Source organism: Pristiophorus japonicus, chromosome 17, assembly GCF_044704955.1.
Source record: "Pristiophorus japonicus isolate sPriJap1 chromosome 17, sPriJap1.hap1, whole genome shotgun sequence".
In the NCBI taxonomy this organism is placed as follows: domain Eukaryota; kingdom Metazoa; phylum Chordata; class Chondrichthyes; family Pristiophoridae; genus Pristiophorus; species Pristiophorus japonicus.
The window spans coordinates 66,695,716-66,719,398 of record NC_091993.1 but is presented as its reverse complement, the minus strand read 5'-3'; the positions used below and the strand labels follow the sequence as shown (position 1 = coordinate 66,719,398).

The following is a 23,683-nucleotide window of genomic DNA, read 5'->3' as shown; positions in this document are numbered from 1 at the left end:
GCTACTTGAAGGTAAATCAGTGTCAGAGCAGTGGGAGGCATTCAAGGAAGAGATCTATAGGGTTTAGGCCAATTATGTGCACTGAAAGAAAAAGGGAGCGACTAACAAATCTTGAGCCCCTGAATGTCTAGGGGCATACAGGGTAGGATAAAGAAAAAAAGGGAGGCTTATGACAGATACCGAGAGCTAAATATTGCAGAATCTCTCGGAGTATAGAAAGACCAGGGGTGAAATTAAAAGGGATATTAGGAAAACAAAGAGAGAGCATGAAAAATTCTTGGCAAGTAAAATCAAGGAAAACCCAAATATGTTTTATAAATATATTAAGAGCAAGAGGATAACTAAAGAAAGAGTAGGGCCTATTAGAGACCATGAGTGTGGAGATGGAAGGTGTGGGCATGGTTCTTAATGAATACTTTTCGTCTGTTTTCACAAAAGAGAGGGGCGATGCAAAAACTACTATCGAGGAGGAGGAGTGTGAAATATTAGATGAAATAAACATAGTGAGAGAAGAGTCATTAAGGGGTTTAGCAGCTTTGAAAGTAGATAAATCCCCTGGCCCGGATGAAATGTATCCCAGGTTGCTAAGCGAAGCAAAAGCGGAAATAGCAGAGGCTTTGACGATCATTTTCCAATCCTCTCTGGCTTCAGGCAGGACTGGAGGCCTGCTAATGTGGTACCTTTGTTTAAGAAGGGAGAAAGGGACAGACTGAGTAATTACAGGTCAGTCAACCTAACCTCAGTGGTGGGAAAATTATTGAAGAAAATCCTGAAGGACAGGATAAATCTTCACTTAGAAAGATACGGATTAATCAAGGACAGTCAGCACGGATTTGTTAAGCGAAGGTTGTGTCTGACTAACTTGATTGAAGTTCGAGGAGGTAACCAGGAGGGTCGATGAGAGCAGTGCATATGATGCAGTGTATATGGATTTTAGCAAAGCTTTTGATAAGGTCCCACATGGCAGATTGGTCACAAGAATCCTCATATGTCGTGGCAGTCGGCTAGTTGTTGTATCACCTCCACTTTCTCCATCCACCACCTGTTCTTTAGGTCCCGGGTTTTTTGTTGGACCTCAGCCTTGAGCCGTCTGTAATGTTGCTTTGTAGCACCTGAGTTTGGCTATTGCTTGAGGCTCAAAAATGCCCTGCACTTACGGTCTATCAGTTCTTGGATCTCCTGATCATTTTCTTTAAACCAATCCTGGTGTTTTCTGGTTGAGTAACCAAGTATCTTTTCACAGGCACTGGTTTTGGAGGTGCTGTGGGCATTGAACATCTCAGGGCCAACAAGGCACGCCAGATTGGCTGTGAGGCACTGGCTGTATAGGGCTCTCTTAGCTGCGTCTTTATGTGCCCCGGCATTAATTTTTTTGCGGCACTGTTTCTGCTGTCCCCTTTGCTTTGGGGCTATGTTAATGTTGATGATGGATCAGATCAGGCAATGGTCCGTCCAGCAGTCATCAGCTCCCGTCATGGCGCGGGTGATGCGCACATCCTTGCGATCCTTGGCTTGGATGATGGCATAGTCCAGCAGGTGCCAGTGTTTGGAGAGAGGGTATTGCCATGATGTTTTGTATTTGTCCCTCTGGCGGAACAGGGTGTTGGTGATGAGGAGTTCATGTTCTAGACATTTTGTCAGGAGTAGGGTGCCGTTGGAGTTGGATTTCCCTACCCTCTCTTGATTACGCCTCCCCAGAGGGCTGTGTCTTTGCCGAGCCTATCATTAAAGTCTCCTAGGAGGATCAGCTTGTCGTCCTTGGGGACGCAGGACAGGGATGTCTCGAGGTTGGAATAGAATCCCTCTTTAGCCTCGTCAGTTGCATCGAGTGTTGGGGCGTATGCACTGATGACTGTGGCGCATTGATTCCAGGATAGGGTAAGGCGAAGGGTCATCAGGTGTTCGTTAATCCCACAAGGGGAATCTTTGAGGTGGCCGAGCAGTTCATTTATGACGGCGAAGCCGACACCATGAAGGCGGTGTTCTTCCTCTGGTTTTCCTTTCCAGAAAAAGGTATAACCTCCGCCATGTTCTTTCGGTGGCCTTCCCCTACCAACCGGCGATGTCGATGTCAAAGAGTCTAAGCTCCCGGGCAACTATTGCAGTGCGGTGCTCCGGCCTGTCGCTGTTGGAGTTGTCGATTAGGGTACTGACGTTCCAGGCCCCGAACTTCATATTAAATGAGTGGAAGGTGTGAGTTCTTTTAATGTGGGGTGGTCGTTGCACACTGGCAACCACACGGGCTTAGCTGAGCAAGGTCTTGGTCCAGTGGCAAGGGGGTCCAAGATGGCTGGAGAACAGACATTACTGTATGAGCCTAGTTGCTTACAGCGAGATGTTGGCAGCAAGCTCGGCTCTGAGTAGCGCCCTTGATGGTAGGTGGTTGGGGGGCAGGCACTGAGGGGGTCAGCGGTCCTCTTAAGTTCAATGTGGGAAGTCAGGGTGGTCACAGCCATGGTACTCACCACGTGCTGTGGGAGAAGATGCCAGGTCATCGGTGAGGAAGGAGAGGCTCAGTCGTTGCTGGAGAGGAGAGGCCCCGATCGCCGTTGAGGAGTTGAGGTCCAGCCGTCGTTGAGGGAGAAGGAGAGGCCAGTCGTCGTCGTTGGAGAGGAGAGGTCTAGTCCTCGTCGATAGAGGAGGCCTGGACGCTGCTGGAGGGGGAGAGAGCCCGGTTGTTGCTAGGAGAGGTCCGATCATCATTGGAGGGAGCCCGGTCGACGGTTGGAGGCTCACCTGGCTCACAGGGCGTCATCGAGGATTGGGTGGGGGCAGCTGAGCCGAGGTCGAAGGAGCAGATCGCCAGAGAAGGTCGCTGAAGGAAGGAAGAGGTCCAGGCCCAGTTCACTGCTGCAGTAGGAGTCTCAGGCGCCGTTGTTGGTGATCCGGTCGTCGTCGTCGTTGTTGTTTTAGGATTTAAGGATGACGAAGAAAGAGGTCCAGGTCCAGGTCGTCGTTGTAGATGGCTCGGTCACTGGTAGCCGTCGTCGCCAGTGAGAGGCGTGGATGTTTTGAGGGGAGGTTCACGCCTGAGGTAGGCCCGAATTTATGGGATTTGTAGGGTTAGGTTTAAAGTGAAGTATTAAGAAAATGGACCCCCTATTAGGGTCTTTTTGGGCTAGGGAAAGTTTAGACAGTGGGAGGGGGAGGTTGAGGGTGAAAAGTTGACGGATGGCAGGAGATGACAAAGGTAAAGTTGTTTTGGTAGGGGAGCTCCCTAGGGAGCTGTCACCCCGGCGGCCATCTTGTCACAAAAGTAAAAGCCCATGGAATCCAGGGCAAAAGTGGCAAGTTGGATCCAAAATTGGCTTGGAGGCAGGAAGCAAAGCAATGGGTGTTTTTGCAACTGGAAAGATGTTTTGAGTGGGGTTCCGCAGGGCTCAGTACTAGGTCCTTTGCTTTTTGTGGTATACATCAATGATCTAGACTTGAATATAGGGGGTATGATTAAGAAGTTTGCAGATAATACTAAAATCGGCTGTGTGGTTGATAATGAAGAAGAAAGCTGCGGACTGCAGGAAGATATCAATGGACTGGTCAGGTGGGCAGAACAGTGGCAAATGGAATTTAATCCAAAGAAGTGTGAGGTAATGTATTTTGGGAGGGCTAACAAGGAAAGGGAATACACATTAAATGGTAGGATACTGAGAAGTGTAGAGGAACAAAAGGGACCTTGGAGTGCAGGTCCACAGATCCCTGAAAGTAGCAGACCAGATAGATAAGATGGTTAAGAAAGCATACGGAATGCTTGCCTTTATTAGCCGAGGCATAGAATACGAGCAGGGGAGTTATGCTTGGACTGTATAAAACACTGGTTAGGCCACTAGGCCACAGCTGGAGTACTGCGTGCAGTTCTGGTCACCGCATTACAGGAAGGATGTGATTGCACGAGAGAGGTTACAGAGGAGATTTGGAAGGATGTTGTCGGGACTGGAGAATCTAAGCTATGAGGACAGATTAGATAGTCTGGGTTTGTTTTCATTGGAACAGAGGAGGCTGAGGGGAGACCTCATTGAGGTGTATAAAATTATGAGGAGCCTAGATATAGTGGACAGAAAGGGCCTATTTCCCTTAGCAGAGGAGTCAACAACCAGGGGGCATAAATTTAAAGTAATTGGTAGAAGGTTTAGAGGGGATTTGAGGGGAAATTTCTTCATGCAGAGGGTGGTGGGGGTCTGGAACTCATTGCCTGAAAGGGTGGTAGAGGCAGAAACCTTCACCACATTTAAAAAGTATTGGATGTGCACCTGAAGTGCTGTAACCTGCAGGGTTATAGACCTAGAGCTGGAAAGTGGGATTAGGCTGGTAGCCTCTTGTTGGCTGGCATGGACACGATGGCTGAAATAGCTTCCTTCCATGCTGTAAACTTCTATGATTCTATGATGCTATGAGATACAATTCGTTGGCAGCCAATGTATATGATGCAAGCAGTGAACCAATGCCAGCCAATAACACGTGAACAAGAGCTGAGCAACATCAACTAGGCACTAGAGTTTTCAAAGCTTAGGCTGTGTTCTGAGAATTGGTGCATGGGGTTTGCCTGAGAGTGAACTCAGTTAGAAGTTGAGCCCTGGCTATATTATCTAGGGGTGTATCACATTGCAATGTAATAGAACTATTGAACAGGTCAGAAAACTTCACTGTATAGAAATAAGTGAACAGGATCAACTAAATAACTATCTGTTTGGAAAATTATTAATAAAAATTTTAAACCATTAAAATTTAACAAATAAGTTTAGCTGCAACGCTTTGTCCTGTTTGAATAACAGATGGACAGAGGAACTCCTGCTTGTCACCTTACTCAAAATGAACTGTGTGTAAAAAGGTACTTCTGTCCTCAGTCATTTGCTATACAGACCCTCAAAGGTCAGCAAAATGATTGTGGTCTGTTCATGCATCATACTTTTGCAGTATATCAACCATGCAGCTGTGTGTGCACAGGAACGGGCCACACATGCAGTGTGGGATCTGCTCCCACATGTGCACACCAACATGCTCAAAACAGCCGACGTCTCAGCAGTACGGCACGGTGCCCCCGAGTCGGCTGTGGGGCGGATGAGACTGTCACCCATCTCCTTCAGGATTGCGCCTTCGCAAGGCAGGTTTGGAAAGAGATGCAGTGGTTGCTGTCGAGGTTCATCCCAAACTGCTCCATAACACAGGACTCTGTGCTCTATGGGCTGTTCCCAGGGACACACACCGAGACAGACATCACCTGCTGCTGGAGGGCCATCAACTTGGTCAAAGACGCTCTTTGGTCTTGCCGAAACTTGCTGGTCTTCCAGAGCAAGGAGATGTCCACGTCTGCGTGTTGCAGACTGGCACAATCTAAGATCCAGGATTACATGCTGAGGGACGCACTTAAAATTGGTGCATTCGCCGCAAAGGCACGGTGGGGAAGGGCCACAGTTTAAAGCCCTTCTGCCACGGTAAACCTGGGGGCAGGAATCAGTACAAAACTCCCCTTGGGCTGTACTTGTAACTTCCTTTTTGTGTACATGGAGCACCATGATCTGTAAACACCTATGTAGTGCCATGTACAATGCAAGGTCTGTTTCGTAATGCATGTTGAAAAGAAAAATGTAAATGTACCGTCACCCATTCCGTGTACTGTATGGTGACACATGTAATGTAATTTGTTGAATGTACTACAATGTATCCCGTATTGTACTTGAACTGAAAAGCAAGGAAATGTATCGAACGGAACTGCCGTCAGCTCCCAAATGTAGTGTATGGGATTGCTGACCGCAGCTAAATGTACTGAAATGCTTTTGAATGTACTGTACACATTTTTATATGAATAAAGTATATTTTGAAATTTAAAAAAGTTATTTTTACAGTTGGTTGTGAGGTGTGCCTATGTCCTGTTTTCCAGAGGTGGTACATTTCATTCTAATCTGTAAATCAGGTTCCCACAGTGCATTGTGGGAGCTTGATTTAAAAGTAACAGAGCTCAGGAAAGCCTGCAGCAAAAGGGAGATGGGAGCTTCCAGATCGAGCATGTATTTGCTTTTTACAGCACTGCTTGTTCACCTCTGGGCTTAGTAGCTTCAGGAGTGCTTTCCTAGCCCCTCAAAAAAATCGGCCACAATTGGCCGCTCCCCCCCCCCTCCAAACTTGCGATCTCTAGCCCATTCCCCCACTCCCTCTCGATTGCCAGTCTAACCCCCCACCAACCCTGCGATTTCTCCCGGTTGCCGGGACCATCACCTTCCACCAGGAGGGAAACAGAGTAAAGGAATGCTTGAGATCCTGCTGTTAAATGCAGCGGGACCCCTGAGCTGCTGAGATTTCTGGCTTACTCCCACCCACAAACACGTTGCTGGTTTGTCAGCAGAAATTCTTAGCTCAAATTGTTTGTGCAGCAGTAGTGAATGCAGCAGTATTCTGTTTCCACTAACAGCACACTGGAGGAAACTCCTGCCCACTGGAGATAACACGCGAGGACCAGGCTCTAAAGCCACTGAGCCTAGAGATGAATGTACAACCAACCAGAACTCCACAGCATTCATCTCCAACCAACAGTACATCCCGACGAGCAAGCTCCAGTGCCCAGCGGTGCTTCACCTTAATCTGCAGGCACGTTTGGTTCAGGTTCTCTGCAGCAGTGCAAGCGATTGTTGATGTTTCCTATTCTGTGTTTTCATGCTCACTGACTGAAAGTTACAAAGCAGCTAACCTAGTGCAGTAATGTGCACTTTATTAGGCTGACCCAGTGCAGTACTGAGGGAGTGTTGCTGGCTCTTGGATGAGAATCATAGAATCATAGAAGTTTACAGCACGGAAGGAGGCCATTTCAGCCCATCGTGTCCGTGCCGGCCAACAAGAGGCTGTCCAGCCTAATTCCACTTTCCAGCACTAGGTCCGTAACCCTGCAGGTTACAGCACTTCAAATGCACATCCACGTACTATTTAAATGTGGTGAGGGTTTCTGCCTCTAACACCCTTTCAGGCAGTGAGTTCCAGACCCCCACCACCCTCTGCATGAAGAAATTTCGCCTCAAATTCCCTCTAAACCTTCTACCAATTACTTTAAATTTATGCCCCCTGGTTATTGCCCCCTCTGCTAAGGGAAATAGGCCCTTTCTATCCACTATATCTAGGCCCCTCATAATGTTATACACCTTCTTCTCTCAGCCTCCTCTGTTCCAAGGAAAACAAACCCAAGCCTATCCAATCTGTCCTCATAGCTTAGATTCTCCACTCCCAGTAAATCTCCTCTGTATCCTCTCCAGTGCAATCATGTCCTTCCTGTAATGCGGTGACCAGAACTGCACGCAGTACTCCAGCTGTGGCCTAGTGGCCTAACCAGTGTTTTATACAGTCCAAGCATAACTCCCCTGCTCGTATTCTATGCCTCAGCTAATAAAGGCAAGCATTCCGTATGCCTTCTTAACCACCTTATCTATCTGGCCTGCTACTTTCAGGGATCTGTGGACCTGCACTCCAAGGTCCCTTTTATTCCTCTACACTTCTCAGTATCCTACCATTTAATGTGTATTCCCTTTCCTTGTTAGCCCTCCCAAAATGCATTACCTCACACTTCTTTGGATTAAATTCCATTTGCCACTGTTCTGCCCACCTGACTAGTTGATTGATATCTTCCTGCAGTCCGCAGCTTTCTTCTTCATTATCAAGTTATCATTAAAAGTTAACCCAAGACCCGGTCTGCCCTCTCAGGTGGACGTTAAAGATCTCATGGCACTATTTTGAAGAAGAATTGGCCTATATGTAACCTTCAACAAATATCACTAAAATAGATTATCTGGTCATTATCACATTGTGGGAGCTTGCTATGCTCAAATTGGCTTTTGCGTTTCCTACATTACAACAGTGACTTCACTTGAAAAGTATTTCATTGGCTGTGAAGCACTTTGGGACGTCCTGATGTAGTAAAAGGTGCTATCCAAATGCAAGTTTTTGCTTTGTTTTTATTAGATGGGAACATTCATCACAAGGTGAGTCAACTCCTGCACTCCCACCAGGACGGGACCTTACACAGGTTTATATATTTCCTTTACTTCTATTTGGGCCACAAATACATCAGATGCGATGAGCAAATGGAGAGGGTTTAAAATGGTGCTGAAACCAAATGTGCTCAACCCCATCCTCCTTGGAACGTCAGGGTTAGGTAAGTGCTGTTGCCAACAGGGATGGAATGTTGCTGCATATCAGGGGGTCATGGAGAATTTGTGAATATTTCTCAGTAATCGGATTTACAGACCCTTAGGCGTGGGACAGGTTTCCACAGGTCTCAGATACCTGGCATAAAAATCCTCGATCTCAGTGTGATTTGTGACTTCCCCTCAGTAATACGCTGTCGATCGACACAAATAGCAGCTGGGCAATGAGAATGTTAGCTGATTCGCTTTCTGATTGTGGCTATAAACATGGTAAGACCCACATCATTGGTGCCTTTCATTTTACTGCCACCAAAAAGTGCCACCAGCCCAACACTAAAAAACGGCGGGTTCTTCTTATCATCAACCACATTTGGCCTGACCACAACCAGTTTAAAGTGCACAGCAGGGGGCTCTCCACCCTGCAGGGAAGGTGGTAAATCTGTCCATGTATTAATAAGAACATAAGAACATAAGAAATAGGATCAGGAGTAGGTCATACAGCCCCTCGAGCCTGCTCTGCTATTCAATAAGATCATGGCTGATCTGATAATGGACTCAGCTCCACTTCCCTGCCCGCTCCCCATAAACCCTTATCCCCTTATCAGATTCCACAGCTCTCTGAGGCAGCGAATTCCACAGATTCACAACCCTCTGAGAGAAGAAATTTCTCCTCATCTCAGTTTAAATTGGCGGCCCCTTATTCTAAGATCATGACCTCTAGTTCTAGTCTCCCCTATCAGTGGAAACATCCTCTCTGCATCCACCTAGTCAAGCCCCATCATAATCTTATACGATTCGATAAGATCACCTCTCATTCTTCTGAATTCCAGTGAATAGGGGCCAAATCTACTCAACCTTTCCTCATAAGTCAACCCCTCATCTCCGGAATCAACCTAGTGAACTGCCTCCAAAGCAAGTATATCCTTTCGTAAATATGGAAACCAAAACTGCACACAGTATTCCAGGTGTGGCCTCATCAATACCGTGTATCGTTGTAGCAAGACTGCCCTGCTTGTATACTCCATCCCCTTTGCAATAAAGGCCAAGCTTCTATTGGCCTTCCTGATCACTTGCTGTAACTGCATACTATCCTTTTGTGTTTCATGCACAAGTACCCCCAGGTCCAGCTGTACTGCAGCACTTTGCAATCTTTCTCCATTTAAATAATAACTTGCTCTTTGATTTTTTTTCTGTCAATGTGCATGACCTCACACTTTGCAACATTATTCTCCATCTGCCAAATCTTTGCCCACTCACTTAGCCTGTCTCTGTCCTTTTGCAGATTTTTTGTTTCCTGACACATTGTTTTTCCTTTCATCTTTGTATCGTCAGCAAACTTGGCTACGTTACACTCAGTCCCTTCTTCCAAGTCGTTAATATAGATTGTAAATAGTTGGGGTCCCAGCACTGATCCCTGCGACATCCCACTGGTTACTGGTTGCCAACCCTGTCATGTATGTAACCAGCATTCTACTGTAACCCTTATACAATTGTAACCCTCATGTAACCACTACATACTGTACATACTTACTAGAAATGCACACCTTGACCACATCGGGTGTACTTGTGGGAGACACTCCTTACCTGGAGATTCAGGTATATGGGGAGGTCCCTCGCAGGGCCAGCACTCCTTGGTCCAGGTAATAATGGTGAAGGTCACAGAGTGACTGTGTCTGCAGTACGTGCCTCGTCTGATTATGTTTAAGAGTTATGGACTCAACACCTGGCGACAGGAAACGGGAATCACTGAACCCAGAGGATGGCCACCAGTAGCTCAGAGGAATGTTACTGTGTGAGTGAAGACTGGGACAATTTTATGGAAAGACTCCAGCAGACCTTTGTCATGAAGGACTGGCTGGGAGAGGATGCGGCTGACAAGCGGAGGGCGCATCTACTAACAAGCTGCGGGACAAAAACGTATGCACTGATGAAGGATCCGCTCGCACCCAACAAGCCGGCCGACAAGTCTTTTGAAGAGCTCAGCCAGCTGATCAGCGAACACTTAAAACCGGCGAGCAGCATACACATGGCCCAGCACTGGTTCTACACACACCGACGTCAGGAAGGGCAAAACATCTCGGACTTCGTGGCAGACTTGCGATGCTTGGCCAGCCTCTAAGTTCTCAGATGCCTGCAGGGGGGAGATGTTAAGGGATTTTTTCATTGAGGGCATTCGCCATGTCGGGATCTTCAGGAAGCTCATAGAGACCAAGGACTTAACTCTAGAAGGGGCAGCATTGATAGCTCAAACTTTCATAGCAGGGGAAGGAGAGACCAAGCTAATTTACACGAGTAGTCCTGGGTCCAACATGGGAACGGACCAAGGAATTAACGTGATAAACACGGCTCACGATCTCGCAGTCAGGCAAAGGCATTTTGAAACTGCAGCAGTCAGACAAAGGCATTTTGAAACTGCCCAAGCTGAAACCAACTCTAAGGTGGGCCCCCGACAGGGAGATTGGAGAGGGAAGCGGCAATTCATGCCATCAAGGGGACCATTAACACCCACCATCAGAGTGTTTAGAAACAACCAAGGGAACAATCAGAGAGGAATGCCTGCTAACAGTCCTTTTGTGAACAACGATCTCAGCCAATGCTGGAGATGCGGGGGCAGACATTATGCGAAAAGCTGCAAATTTCAGCAGTTCGTCTGTAGGAATTGTAATGCCAGAGGACATTTGGCTAGGGTTTGCAAACAGCCGGTAGCGAGGCTAATCTATGAAACAGAGGAATCAGGCGAGGGGCTTGCAGTGCAGGACAATGCCTGGGGTAAAGCCATGGATGCTGAAGTTCAGCAGGTTCATATGGCTGACGGCCACAGCTCATACACCAAAATGCCACCCATGATGATGAAAGTTTTACTGAATGGCATCCCGGTGCACATGGAGCTGGACACGGGAGCTAGCCAGTCCCTCATGAGTGCACAACAATTTGAGAAACTATGGCCACACAGAGCTAGCAGGCCCAAACTGGAACGAATTAATACGCAGCTACGGACGTACAACCAAGAGATCATTCCAGTGCTAGGCAGTGCAAACGTGGTGGTAACACACAATGGGTCACAGAACCAGCTGCCACTCTGGATTGTTCCGGGAAATGGCCCCGCGCTTTTGGGAAGGAGCTGGCTAGCTGAGATGAACTGGAAATGGGGGGATGTGCACGCCATTTCATCTGTGGAGCGAAGCTCATGCTCACAGGTACTACAAAAATTCGGGTCACTGTTTCAACCCGGTGTCGGAACGTTCAAGGGCACAAAAGTAGCTATACACATCAGCCCAGACGCCAGACCAGTGCACCACAAAGTCAGAGCGGTGCCGTATGTGATGCGTGAGAAAATTGAAAGTGAACTGGACAGGCTGCTCAGAGAGGGCATAATTTCACCCATTGAATTCAGTAACTGGGCAAGTCCCATTATTCCTGTCCTTAAAGTGGATGGCTCGGTTAGGATCGGCAGTGATTACAAAGCCACCATCAACCGGGTGTCCCTGCAGGACCAATACCTGCTCCCGAGGGCAGAGGACCTTTTTGCCACGTTGGCAGGTGGCAAGCTATTCACCAAGTTGGACCTCACTTCGGCCTACATGACTCAGGAACTGGCTGAAGAATCCAAGCTTCTGACCACCATCATGACGCACAAGGGTTTATTCATCTACAACAGGTGTCCTTTTGGCATCCATTCGACGGCTGCCATCTTTCAGAGAAACATGGAAAGCTTGCTGAAATCCATTCCCGGCACAATCGTATTCCAGGATGACATCCTAATAACGGGTCGAGACACCAAGGAACACCTCCACAACCTGGAGGAGGTGCTACGCCGACTGGACCGGGTAGGCCTGCGGCTGAAGAAGGCCAAGTGTGTGTTTTTGGCCCCAGAGGTTGAGTTTTTGGGCAGGAGGGTTGCCGCAGACGGGATCCAGCCTACCGAATCCAAAATGGAGGTGATCCGTCGTGTGCCCCGGCACGGCAACACATCGGAGTTGCGATCGTTCCTGGGATTTTTGAACTATTTTGGGAACTTCCTGCCGAACTTAAGTACATTGTTGGAGCCGTTACACGTGCTCTGCATAAGGGTTGCGAATGGTTTTGGGGGGACTGTCAAGAATGGGCTTTCAACAGGACGCGGAACCTGCTTTGTTCTAAAAACTGTTATCGTTGTATGGCCCCTGTAAAAAACTAGTTTTAACATGCAATGCATCATCATACAGGGTTGGGTGTGTGTTGCAGCAGGCTTATGCCTCCAGGTCGCTCTCCCAGGCAGAGCATGGGTACAGCATGGTTGAAAAGGAAGCACTCGCTTGCGTTTATGGTGTCAGAAAAATGCACCAAAACTTTTCGGCAGACCCTTCGAGTTAGAAACGGACCACAAGCCATTAACTTCTCTGTTGTCCGACAGCAAGGCGGTCAATGCAAATGCGTCAGCTTGCATACAGCAATGGGCTCTCACGCTGGCTGCGTATGACTACACCATACGGCACCGGCCAGGCACCGAAAACTGCGCTGACGTGCTCAGCAGGCTTCCCCTTGCCACCACCGAGGGGGCGGCGAAGTAAAGCGCTGAGATGGTCATGGCCGTTGAGGCTTTTGACACCGCAGGCTACCCCATCATAGCCCGCCAGATCAAACTCTGGACCAACAGGGACCCCTTCCTATCCATGATAAAGAAATGTGTCCTGACAGGGGATTGGGCGCCCACGCATGGGGCGTGCCCCGAGGAGGTCAGACCGTTTCAGAGACGGATGGATGAGCTCTCCATTCAAGCCGACTGCCTGCTATGGGGCAGCCGAGTGGTCATGCCCCAGAAGGGGAGGGAAGCATTCATCAGGGAACTCCACAGCGAGCACTCTGGCATCGTGTTAATGAAGGCCATTACCTGGTCACATGTATGGTGGCCGGGGATTGACTCAGACCTGGAACACTGGGTTTGCAGTTGCATGACGTGTGCCCAGTTGGGCAACGCCCCCAGGGAGGCCCCGCACAGCCTGTGGCTCTGGCCCACCAAGCCTTGGTCATGCATTCACGTGGACTATGCGGGCCCGTTCATGGGAAAAATGTTCTTGATAATTGTCGATGCATACTCGAAATGGATCGAGTGCATCATATTAAACTCGTGCACGACATCCATCACCGTGGAGAGCCTGCGCACGGTTTTCGCGACCCACGGCTTACCGGACATTCTGGTCAGCGACAATGGTCCGTGTTTCACCAGCCATGAATTCCAGGAGTTTATGTCGGTTAATGGCATCAAACATGTCCGGACGACGCCGTTCAAGCCGGCTTCCAATGGCCAGGCGGAACGTGCGGTCTAAGTCATAAAGCAAGGCATGCTCCGCATCCAAGGACCCTTTCTGCAGTACCGTCTATCGCGCCTCCTGCTGGCCTATCGGTCCTGGCCGCATTCGCTCACGGGAGTCCCGCCAGCGGAACTCCTCATGAAGCGTACGCTCAAAACGCGGCTGTCCCTCATCCACCCAACCCTCGCAGACATTGTTGAGGGCATGCGCCAGTCCCAAACCGAGTGCCACGATCGTAACTCAAGGGAGAGGTGTGTATAAATGGATGATCCGGTATTTGTACTTAACCATGCATTGGGACCCAAGTGGCTGGAGGGCACCGTAATTAGTAAAGAGGGAAACAGGGTCATAGTGGTCAGACTCAATAATTGGCAGATATGCCGCAAACACTTGGACCAAGTAAAGAAAAGGTTCAGCATAGACACCGATGAACATGAAGAAGAGCATGAGATGTCAACCACACCACTGCCAGTGGACGAGCAACAAGGACAATCACCAGCATGCACACTCCCTGCGGCCAGCCCGGAATCACCTCAGGTGACAGAAACGCATGCCATGCCAGAGCCTCAACTGCGGCGCTCCACAAGAGAGTGTCGACCATCTGATACTTAACCTTTGAGTCAAAAAGACGTGAGGGGGGAGGTGATGTCATGTATGTAACCAGCATACTACTGTAACCCTTATACAATTGTAACCCTCATGTAACCACTACATACTGTACATACTTACTAGAAATGCACACCTTGACCACAGGGGGTGTACTTGTGAGAGACACTCCTTATCTGGAGATTCAGGTATATAAGAGGAGGTCCCTCACAGGGCCAGCACTCCTTGGTCCAGGTAATAAAAGTGAAGGTCACAGAGTGACTGTGTCTGCAGTACGTGGCTCGTGTGATTATGTTTTAAGAGTTAAGGACTCAACAAACCCGAGAATAAACCATTTATCCGAACTCTCTGTTTTCTGTTAGTTACTCTGTTGTACTCACTCTCTGATGTGTGCTAGTGCTGGTTGAAGGGGGTCTGAGGACATTGCGGAGCTGATTTTATCTTCACCGACTGGCAGTATTCCGGTGAAGTGGTTCACCTGCCCTTTATACAATCCGCACTAGTTTAATTCCAATGGAATCAAAACCAGATGGGCTCTGTAAAGAATGGTTGATTGGGTCCACCAGTTTACCACAGAAGGTGCAAAATGGGGATTCGGGCATATATACACCCATCCAACAGGGAGCAAGTGCATCGGAGAAAATACAGGCTCACCTGGGCGTTATAGGACCAGGGGGATTCGGGTAGAGGCCCACCCAAGCTTTATAGGAGCAGGGGTGGGTGGGTGGAGTTCAGCATAAATAGGGGGCCAACCAAGCTTTATGTGAGCGGGGGGGGGGGGGGAACAGGAGGTGGGGGTTAGTCAGGGTAAATACAGGTCCACTCCAGGTACTTGAGCACATAAATCTAGGCTGACACTCCAGTGTAGTGCTGAGGGAGCACTGCACTGTCAGAGATGCCAACTTTTGGGTGAGATGTTGCACCAGGCCGCGTCTATTCTCTGATGAAAGAGCCCATGGCACTATTTTGAAGACAAGCAGAAGAGTTATCCCTGGTTTCCTGACCGATATTTGTCCCTCAATCAACATAACAAAAACAGATTATCTGGTGATTATCACATTTGTTTGTGGGAGCTTGCTGTGTGCAAAATGGCTGATGCATTTCCCACATTACAACAGTGACTACACTCCAAAAAGTACTTCATTGGCTGTAAAGCGCTTTGAGATGTCCGGTGGTCATGACAGGCGCTTTATAAATGCAAGTCTTTCTTTCTTTCCACCCAGTATTATCTGAACCAAGTATAAGGAATGAGATGAAATACAGAACTACACAGGCTTATTTGAGTCAAATATTCAGGGGAAGAGCAAAACCAGGCTGTAGAGGATACACTACACGAGGAGTGCCTCTGAATCTGGTGCCGTGTAAGCCTAACTGAACAGCACACCGGAACTGTAGGTGAACATGGGCAGGCCCAAGTCTATATGGAAGTAGGTTGTGTGTTTGAAATCAATCAAGACTGTGTTGCCAGCCTAAAATAGAAGGGAGGTGAATAATTGGGAGTCCCTAATCCACCTGAAGGAAATTACCTGGAAACAGTGGAGATAATCGGAGAGCATCAGGCAGGAGGGCATCCAACATCTCCCAGCTCGTACCCAATAATGGGCTTTCTGCTTCATCCTGCTAACTTTTCATACACTCAATCACACTGCTAATCACTAACGTAACATTGTCCAGCATTATAGCCTAGCATTGGTTAATAGGAGCAGATTGCTGATATTATTGTATTGTTTGTTCCTCTTTGTGTTTCCAAAGGTGTCCCTCAGAGCAGCTGGCTGTCGGCCCAGAGAATGAGCAGCCCGTCACCTCCTCACCTTACTAGAATCTATCATTAGGGGCAGAGTGACTAAGCACTTGGACAAACATGAACTGATCAGAGAAAGCTGGCATGGATTTTTAAAGGATAAGTCATGTCTAATAAACCTAAAGTAGTGGATAAGGGAGAGTCTATGGATGTTATTTATATGGACTTCCAGAAGGCATTCGATAAGGTTCCATCTAAGAGATTGTTAACAAAAATATAAAGCGCAAGGAATTGGAGGCAACTATTGACATACCCATTATCCCTACTCTGTCTTCTACTTCCTAACCAATTTCCCTATCCATGAGATAGAGAGTATGGATAATGGGTATGTACTCCAGTTGGCAGGATGATTAATGGTGACCCCAGGGATCTATACTGGGGCCTCAGCTATTCACTATATTTATCAATGACTTAGACGATCGAATAGATAGCCATATATCCAAGTTTGCTGCTGACACTAAATGAGGTGGCACAGTAAATAGTGTAGATTGGAGCAGGAAGTTGCAAAGGGACATTAATTGATTAAATGAGTGAGAGATGGAATTCAGTATGGGGAACTGTAAGGTCATCCACTTTGGACTTAAGAAAAATAGGCCTAGAAATTTGGGTGCTTTGCGCCACCCATTACTGCCATGAAATGTCAAAAAAACGGCAGCCGGCATTCTTCCACCAGCTGGTGGCTGTTCCTGCGGCGGGTGCCATTTTGCAAGGGCCGGTAGCGCTGCCGGTAAACACGATCGGCAAAAGGATTTAAATGACCACGGTCATTGAGTGTGCAATGCTCACTTGATGCCTGATCTGCAGTATTCATTCTCTTCATTGAACTTACCGGCGTGTCAAAACAATGACAGGGAGAGCAGACGTCCAACAGCAGGAGGGAGGCAGCAGCAGCGATATTTAACGGATCAGTTACAGTTGACATGGTTCTGCAGATTGAGTGGCTGTGTGCTACTTTCTGCAACTCAAACAGCTCTTTACTTATTTCAAGGTTCTTTGGTAACAGGATGTTGTTGTTGTAAGTGAAGAACACCCTCGTGATTTTTTAATCTTAGGCTTCTGTTCACAACACTTGCTCACAGTCATGGGTGCTGTACTGGCTGCCTACCTCGCCTCCAGGATCGATGGCAGAGGGAGCATCGTCAGTGGGGAAGACAGGAACATGCACACAGAGGGAGGGAGAACCATGACAGCACTCAACAGGAGGCCTTACCCAGCTAGGGTCCCACAGCACTCCCCCTCCAATTAAGCGAGGAGCAGTGTATAAGGAGGCGACGCTTAACCAAGGAAGTGGCCACAGAACTCTGCGCCTCCTACAGCCTCAGAACAGGGCGACCACTGCTCTCCCAGTGGCCCTCGGGGTTACCATGGCCCTCAATTTTTTTGCCAGCAGATGCTTCCAGTCGGCAGCAGGAGACATAAAAACCTGCAAAAGGACATAGACATAAAAATCAAAGAGCAAGTTATTATTTAAATGGAGAAAAATTGCAAAGTGCTGCAGTACAGCGGGACCTGGGGGCACTTGTGTATGAAACACAAAATAGTATGCAGGTACAGCAAGTGATCAGGAAGGCCAATGGTATCTTGGCCTTTATTGCAAAGGGGATATAAAAGCAGGGAAGTCTTGCTACAGTTATACAAGGTATTGGTGAGACCAACCTGGAATACTGCATGCAGTTTTGGTTTCCATATTTACGAAAGGATATACTTGCTTTGGAGGCAGTTCAGAGAAGGTTCACTCGGTTGATTCCGGGGATGAGGGGGTTGACTTATGAGGAGGGGTTGACTTATGAGGAAAGGTTGAGTAGGTTGGGCCTCTACTCATTGGAATTCAGAAGAATGAGAGGTGATTTTATCGAAATGTATAAGATTATGAAGGGTCTTGATAAGGTGGATGCAGAGAGGATGTTTCCACCGGTGGGGGAGACTATAACTAGAGGGCATGATCTTAGAATAAGGGCTCGCCCATTTAAAACTGAGATGAGGAGAAATTTCTTCTCTCAGAGGGTTGTAAATCTGTGGAATTTGCTGCCTCAGAGAGCTGTGGAAGCTGGGACATTGAATAAATTTAAGAGAGAAATAGACAGTTTCTTAAGCAATAAGGGGATAAGGGGTTATGGAGAGCAGGCAGGGAAGTGGACCTGAGACCATGATCAGATCAGCCATGATCTTATTAAATGGCGGAGTAGGCTCGAGGGGCCGTATGGCCTACTCCTGCTCGTATTTCTTATGTTCTTATAGCTAACACCTCACACTTGGTAGAGCGGGTGTCCCATTTTGTGGGGGGTCTGCTGCATGAACCACAACTTGACCATCATGAGGGCGCAGCCCTTGCCAACAGGAGGATGATGAGGGAGAGGAGGAGGACGAGGAGGGAGGGAGGATGCAGGCAGTCACTCATTCATCTGGATGGGTAGTCCATGAGCGTCTTATCAGACTGTGATTCAAATGAATGAAACCCCAGAACAACGTTGTTCACCACATCCTCATCATACCATTGCCTGTTTCAGATTGTCGCAGCATTGCTGGTTGATGAGTGTGAGCTCGTATTCCTGGTTGGTGAGCGAGTCTGAGCTCGTATTCCTGGTTGGTGAGCGAGTCTGAGCTCGTATTCCTGGTTGGTGAGTGTGAGCTAGTACCAGGATCGCTGTGTTAGTGTCAGCTAGTATTGCTGGTCTATGAGTGAGTGTGGGCTAATACCACCGATCTGTGTGTGTGTGAACTGTTACTGCTGATTGGTGAGTGAGTGTGTGCTAGTACTGCCGGTCGGCGAGTGAGTTTGAGCTAGTCGTGCTGATTTGTGAATGAGTGTGAACTAGCACTGCTGGTTTTCAGTTTGAACAGAGCAGGGGAGAGTCTGGTGGAGAGAGGGAGGGTTAGGTTGGAAAGTGGGAGAGGGTCTGGATGGAGGGCGATGGCAGGTCTGGATGGAGAGCAGGGGCCAGACTGATGGAGAGCGCTTGCGAGTTTGCGTGGACTGCGGGTTTGTTCTAGATGGAGAACGGTGGGAGGATCTGGGTGGAGAGCGGGGGAGGGCTTGGGTGGAGAGAGAGGGAGGGTTTGGGTGGAGAGCTGGGCTTGGGTGGAGAGAGAGGGACGGTTTGGGTGGAGAGCGGGGGCGGTCTGGGTGGAGAGCAGGGTGAGCCTGGGTGGAATGCAGAAGGCTGGATATTACAAGTCAAGTAGTTTTGAATCAAGATAGTCATCTCAATACTGTCATACCTCGGGGGCCTACAAGCAGCCTTCAGTGCGCCAGCGCAGCCTTCGGTTGCCTGAGGAAGAGTGTTTTGAAGACCAGGCCCTCAAATCTGGCACCAAGCTTATGGTCTACAGGGCAGTAGTGATACCCGCCCTCCTATACAGCTCAGAGACGTTGACCATACACAGTAGTCACCTCAAAGCACTGGAGAAGTACCACCAGCGATGCCTCCGGAAGATCCTGTAAATCCACTGGGAGGATCAACGCACAATCAGTGTTCTCGCTCAGGCCAACACCCCCAGAATCGAAGCACTGACCACACTCGACCAGCTCCATTGGGCAGGCCACGTTGTTCGCATGCCCAACACGAGACTCCCAAAGCAAGCGCTCTATGCGGAATTCCTACATGGCAGGCGAGCCCCAGGTTGGCAGAGGAAACATATCAAAGACATTCTCAATGCCTCCTTGATAAAGTGCAATATCCCCACCAGCACCTGGGAGTCCCTGGCCCAAGACCGCCCTAAGTGGAGGAAGTGCATCCGGGAGGGCTTTGAGCACTTCGAGTCTCGTCGCCAAGAGCATGCAGAAATCAAGCACAGTGGAAGGAGCGTGCGGCAAACCAGTCCCACCCACCCTTTCCTTCAACCACTGTCCCACCTGTGACAGAGACTGTAATTCCCGTATTGGACTGTACAGCCACCTGAGAACGCAGTTTTAGAGTGGAAGCAAGTCTTCCTCGATTCCGATGGACTGCCAATGATGATGATGATGTTTTCTTTGGGAAAAACTGATTTTCTACCTTCTCAAATATAGAAAGAAAAGAGGATGAAAGTATACATTTGGATGTATCGTGTAATCATTGAATCCAATGTGATGGAATGTTTCCCAAATGTAGAAACAGCATTACGACCATATTTGTCATTGATGGTCACTAATTGTAGGGGAGAATGTTCCTTCTCTCTTCTCAAAAGGATAAAAAATGTCTTACCATGGATCAGGGGCATCTCGCTGCTTTGTCTCTTTTGAGCATTGAGAGTGAAATTGTCAGGGCTTTAAATGTTGATGATATTATTCATGACTTTGCCACAGCTAAGGCCAGGAAGGAACCAGTCTTTGTTTGAAGAGACCAGTTTTTGTTTGATATTGCAGTTTAAGTAAGGAAGAAACCAATCTCTGCTTGAATTGTACGCTGTTTTTTTAATGTACATAGCTTTGATTTATGTAATTTGTTTGCCACAGTGAAGGGCAGGAACTTACCAGTCTTTGTTTGAAAATATGTATTCAGAGAATGTTTTGTTTGATATCAGTTTAAAGCCAGGAAGAAACCTGTTTGAATTGTTGGTTGTTTTTTAATATACATAGCTTTGATTTTTGTTAGTTATTAAATGTGGATAAATATAAATTATATTTGTTTGATGATTTTATGAATTGTATGTAATATATAGTATATCTATAGGCTTTTCCCTCCTATTAGCCTTCGGCCCCTCACAGCCTTAATCCGGCACTGCGCGGGGGCGACCTCGGTGGTGGATCCCGACCCCACTATTGGCTCATCCTGGCCTCTGAATTGAATTTACCTATCCAGCATGTTTTTCAGCCAATTAGAGGAAGATGTCTGGGTACGTCAGTTGATAACCCGTCAACAGTTGGTTTCCCTAAAGGGACCAAGGTCAATTTTCTTTTGGCATTTATGCCGCATTGAGGTGCTGCGAACACTGGCAATCACTGCACAGAGAGGCTCGGCTGCACCCAGGCTCTCCCATCACTCCCTCCATATGCTTGTGTAAAGACTTGCAGCATCCTGAATCTGCAGTGGATTTGAAGCTGTCAACTCATCAACTGATTCAGTGGCCACTGATCTCCTGCCTCAGCTTCACAGACAAGGTCGAGGAACAGTGGGGAATTGGTGGACAACCTTTCAAATCCAAAAAGCTTGGAAAATAAACATTGCTAAGTGGCTGTACACAAGCCACCAATGATTTTAATTGCCTTCCCTGCTGCTGCATATCGAGTCTGTTCAACGCTGATAGAAAAACCACTTTCTCACCGACCCACCACTGATCCCCTGCACAACCCAGTCCTTAGTCTGGATGGAGAGTGGGAGGGCAAATGTCGGGTCTGTCAGCACTGAGCAGACCTGACACGCAGAGGCAGGGGAGGCAGTTAAAACTCATTCGTGTCTTGTGTCGCTGCTTATCAATGTTTATTTTCTCAGCTTTTTGGAATTAACAGGTCACCCACCAGTATCCTGCTGCATCTAGACCTTGTCTGTGAAGCTGAGGCGAGAGATCAGTGGCCATTCAATCAGCTGATGAGTTGACCGCTTCAAATGTCAAGTCAAATCACCCAGCTGATTGAGAAATGTTCCTCTGTAAAATTCAGCCTGTTGTGCTGGAAGCCAGCCCTGTCGGCAACACAGGCCACACAGGTCCTCCCCAGTAATTTGTTTTGTGATAAATCCATTTTCAGCTGTTTAATCAAACTGCAGCAAGTTACCACTCTTAATTATATCAAGGAATATTGTTTAATGCAAAATGTTTTTTTAAATTATGTTCTAAAACACTGGTCCTTGCGGCATGGCGGCTCTGACCTGCAAGGCCCATCAGCAGGTCGGGACCTTCAAAGGAACGTACCGCTTCAAGGTGCAGCATGTGCTGGAGAGTGACAGCTGTGAAGAGGGCGAGGATTGGATGTCACCAAGGTCCACGTCGCTGATTGCAGCGTGGGTAGGTACAGCAGGAGCGGTGAGTGATCGTGGAATGACGTGATCGGGGCCCAGCAGAGCCGAGGGCCCAGGGGCAGCACGGGCCCAGCCCACACTGCGATATGTGTGCACACTAGGTCCATGCAGCAGAGCTGGTCTCCAGTCATCCTGGTTAATCCCTGCCACTGGACCAAGACCTGACTCTGTCAAGCCTGTGGCCACCACACGTTAAAAAAATCCACGCACAGGCATCTTCCACCCTTCAACATGTAGTTTGGTATCTGGAATATTAGGTCCTTCATTGAAACGTTTGTGAACTCATCTCTTTTTGGCGTGAAAGCACGTCATCCTCGATACGAGGGAGCGCCTCTGATGATGAAAACACAGGCCAATTGCGCTGGTTCATGGCATATTTTATATTTGGCGATATGCAAATGGTTTTGAACGTCACACCTGCCCACATTATAGTATATACACTGCATTTGTGTGAAGATGTGATGAGGCACATCAGTTTTTCTGTCTAAAATTGCAGTCCCTATTTATTACTGCAATAATAGTCTTTGATGCAGTGTCGCAGTGCATGAACTAAAACTTACAAAGTCGGAGTCAGGATTCCCCTGGTCAAAGGTCAGAAACCGGCAGAGAGGTTTGATTTCCTCTGGTGATATATTAGACAAGGTCTTCATGTAACATTTAATCAAATATAGACATTGGAGTGTTTAAAATTAATAGCCAAGAAATTCTGCAGAGCTGCTTCCGCTGATGTTACTTTTCTGGAAGTGTGGCAGCAAACTCCATTTACACCGCACTGCGGGAAAAGTAGCACGAGGCGGGTGCAGAATTCTGCTCAAAATTGCACTAGGTTTCAGAAGGGTTTATCAAAAATTTCCATTCAAACTCATTTGCATATCGTCAAACATAAAATCTGTCATGAACCAACACAATTGTAAACATTTTAGAACATAATTTAAAAAAATATATATATTGCATTAAAACATATTCCTTGATATGAGAGTGGTAACTTGATGCAGTTTGATTACTTCAGCTCTGCGCAATTTCCAGGAACAGTGCACAAGGTGATTTTGCATCCAATGCACAAGCCAGAGGAAATGAAACGCCCAAAGCTGGTAAATATCCTCATTTGCAACACGTTCAATATATTTGTATCGAAGACAGTACAAGTGCTCCTTATAAGTATGTCGTGACTAGGATGTGGTCCCTTTTCTCAGAAAAGTTGAGCTCCTGGTGACTGAAGGTGGGGGTTTTCCTTCCCCCTGTTGGCTGTCTCATCCAACTTCTCCTTGGTGTCCTTCACCTGTGGGCACAGAGAGGAAACTGGTTAATGGAACAACATCGCAGGCCAACGCAGAGGCAATACAAGTAGACTAGGACAAATTCCATCTATTCACATATTTGGGAATCTGCACTGTTAAATATATATCACTGGGAATTTCCTCGGGTTCTTATCCCATTTAACCCACAGGAATGTTAGCAGAAACCCCATTCATGCCGTGTATATGAGGCTCCGACCTACCTTCCACCAATGTTCGGGTGGCTGATTGGGAGAATTCTCCTGAGGTTCCCGACGCTATTTCAGATTGCAGAAAAGTCTGCAGTACCTCAGAGTGTCAGCAGGTGGTGTTGCAGCATCAGCAAACAGTCAATAGTGGCCTCAGCCAGTGGGCACATGGTGGTACTGCAGCCACATTCACTCTAGAGCAAGGTGAATTCACTGCTTGGGCCCAAGTTTCCACAAGAAAAAAAACGGGCGCCCCTCCGAGCTGGGCGCCCGTTTTTCGCGCCTAAAAAAATTCTTGGTACTCTGCACCTACCTGTAGGTCCTGTGGCCCTCGGCGCAGCCAGCACGAGCTGTGGGGGTGCGGAGCCAGGTCCCTGCGCTGAAAACAGTGCCGGGACCTCTGCACATGCGCGCTACTGTCGGCACGCAAGTGCAGTAGCTCC

At 47.9% G+C, this 23,683-nt stretch overlaps 1 protein-coding gene across 10 annotated transcripts in view; it reads right to left on the bottom strand.

Moving 5' to 3' along the window:
* Positions 1–22,729: 22,729 nt before the first annotated feature.
* The window catches only part of LOC139227771 (sodium-coupled monocarboxylate transporter 1-like), a 100,801-nt gene continuing 99,847 nt past the window's right edge, over positions 22,730–23,683 (bottom strand). For all 10 annotated transcript variants that reach the window (XM_070858784.1, XM_070858786.1, XM_070858783.1 and 7 more), the window contains one exon: positions 22,730–23,036. In XM_070858784.1, coding sequence (XP_070714885.1) covers positions 23,008–23,036 — 29 coding nt within the window. In that variant the 3' untranslated portion in view covers positions 22,730–23,007. The remainder of the gene's footprint in view (positions 23,037–23,683) is intronic.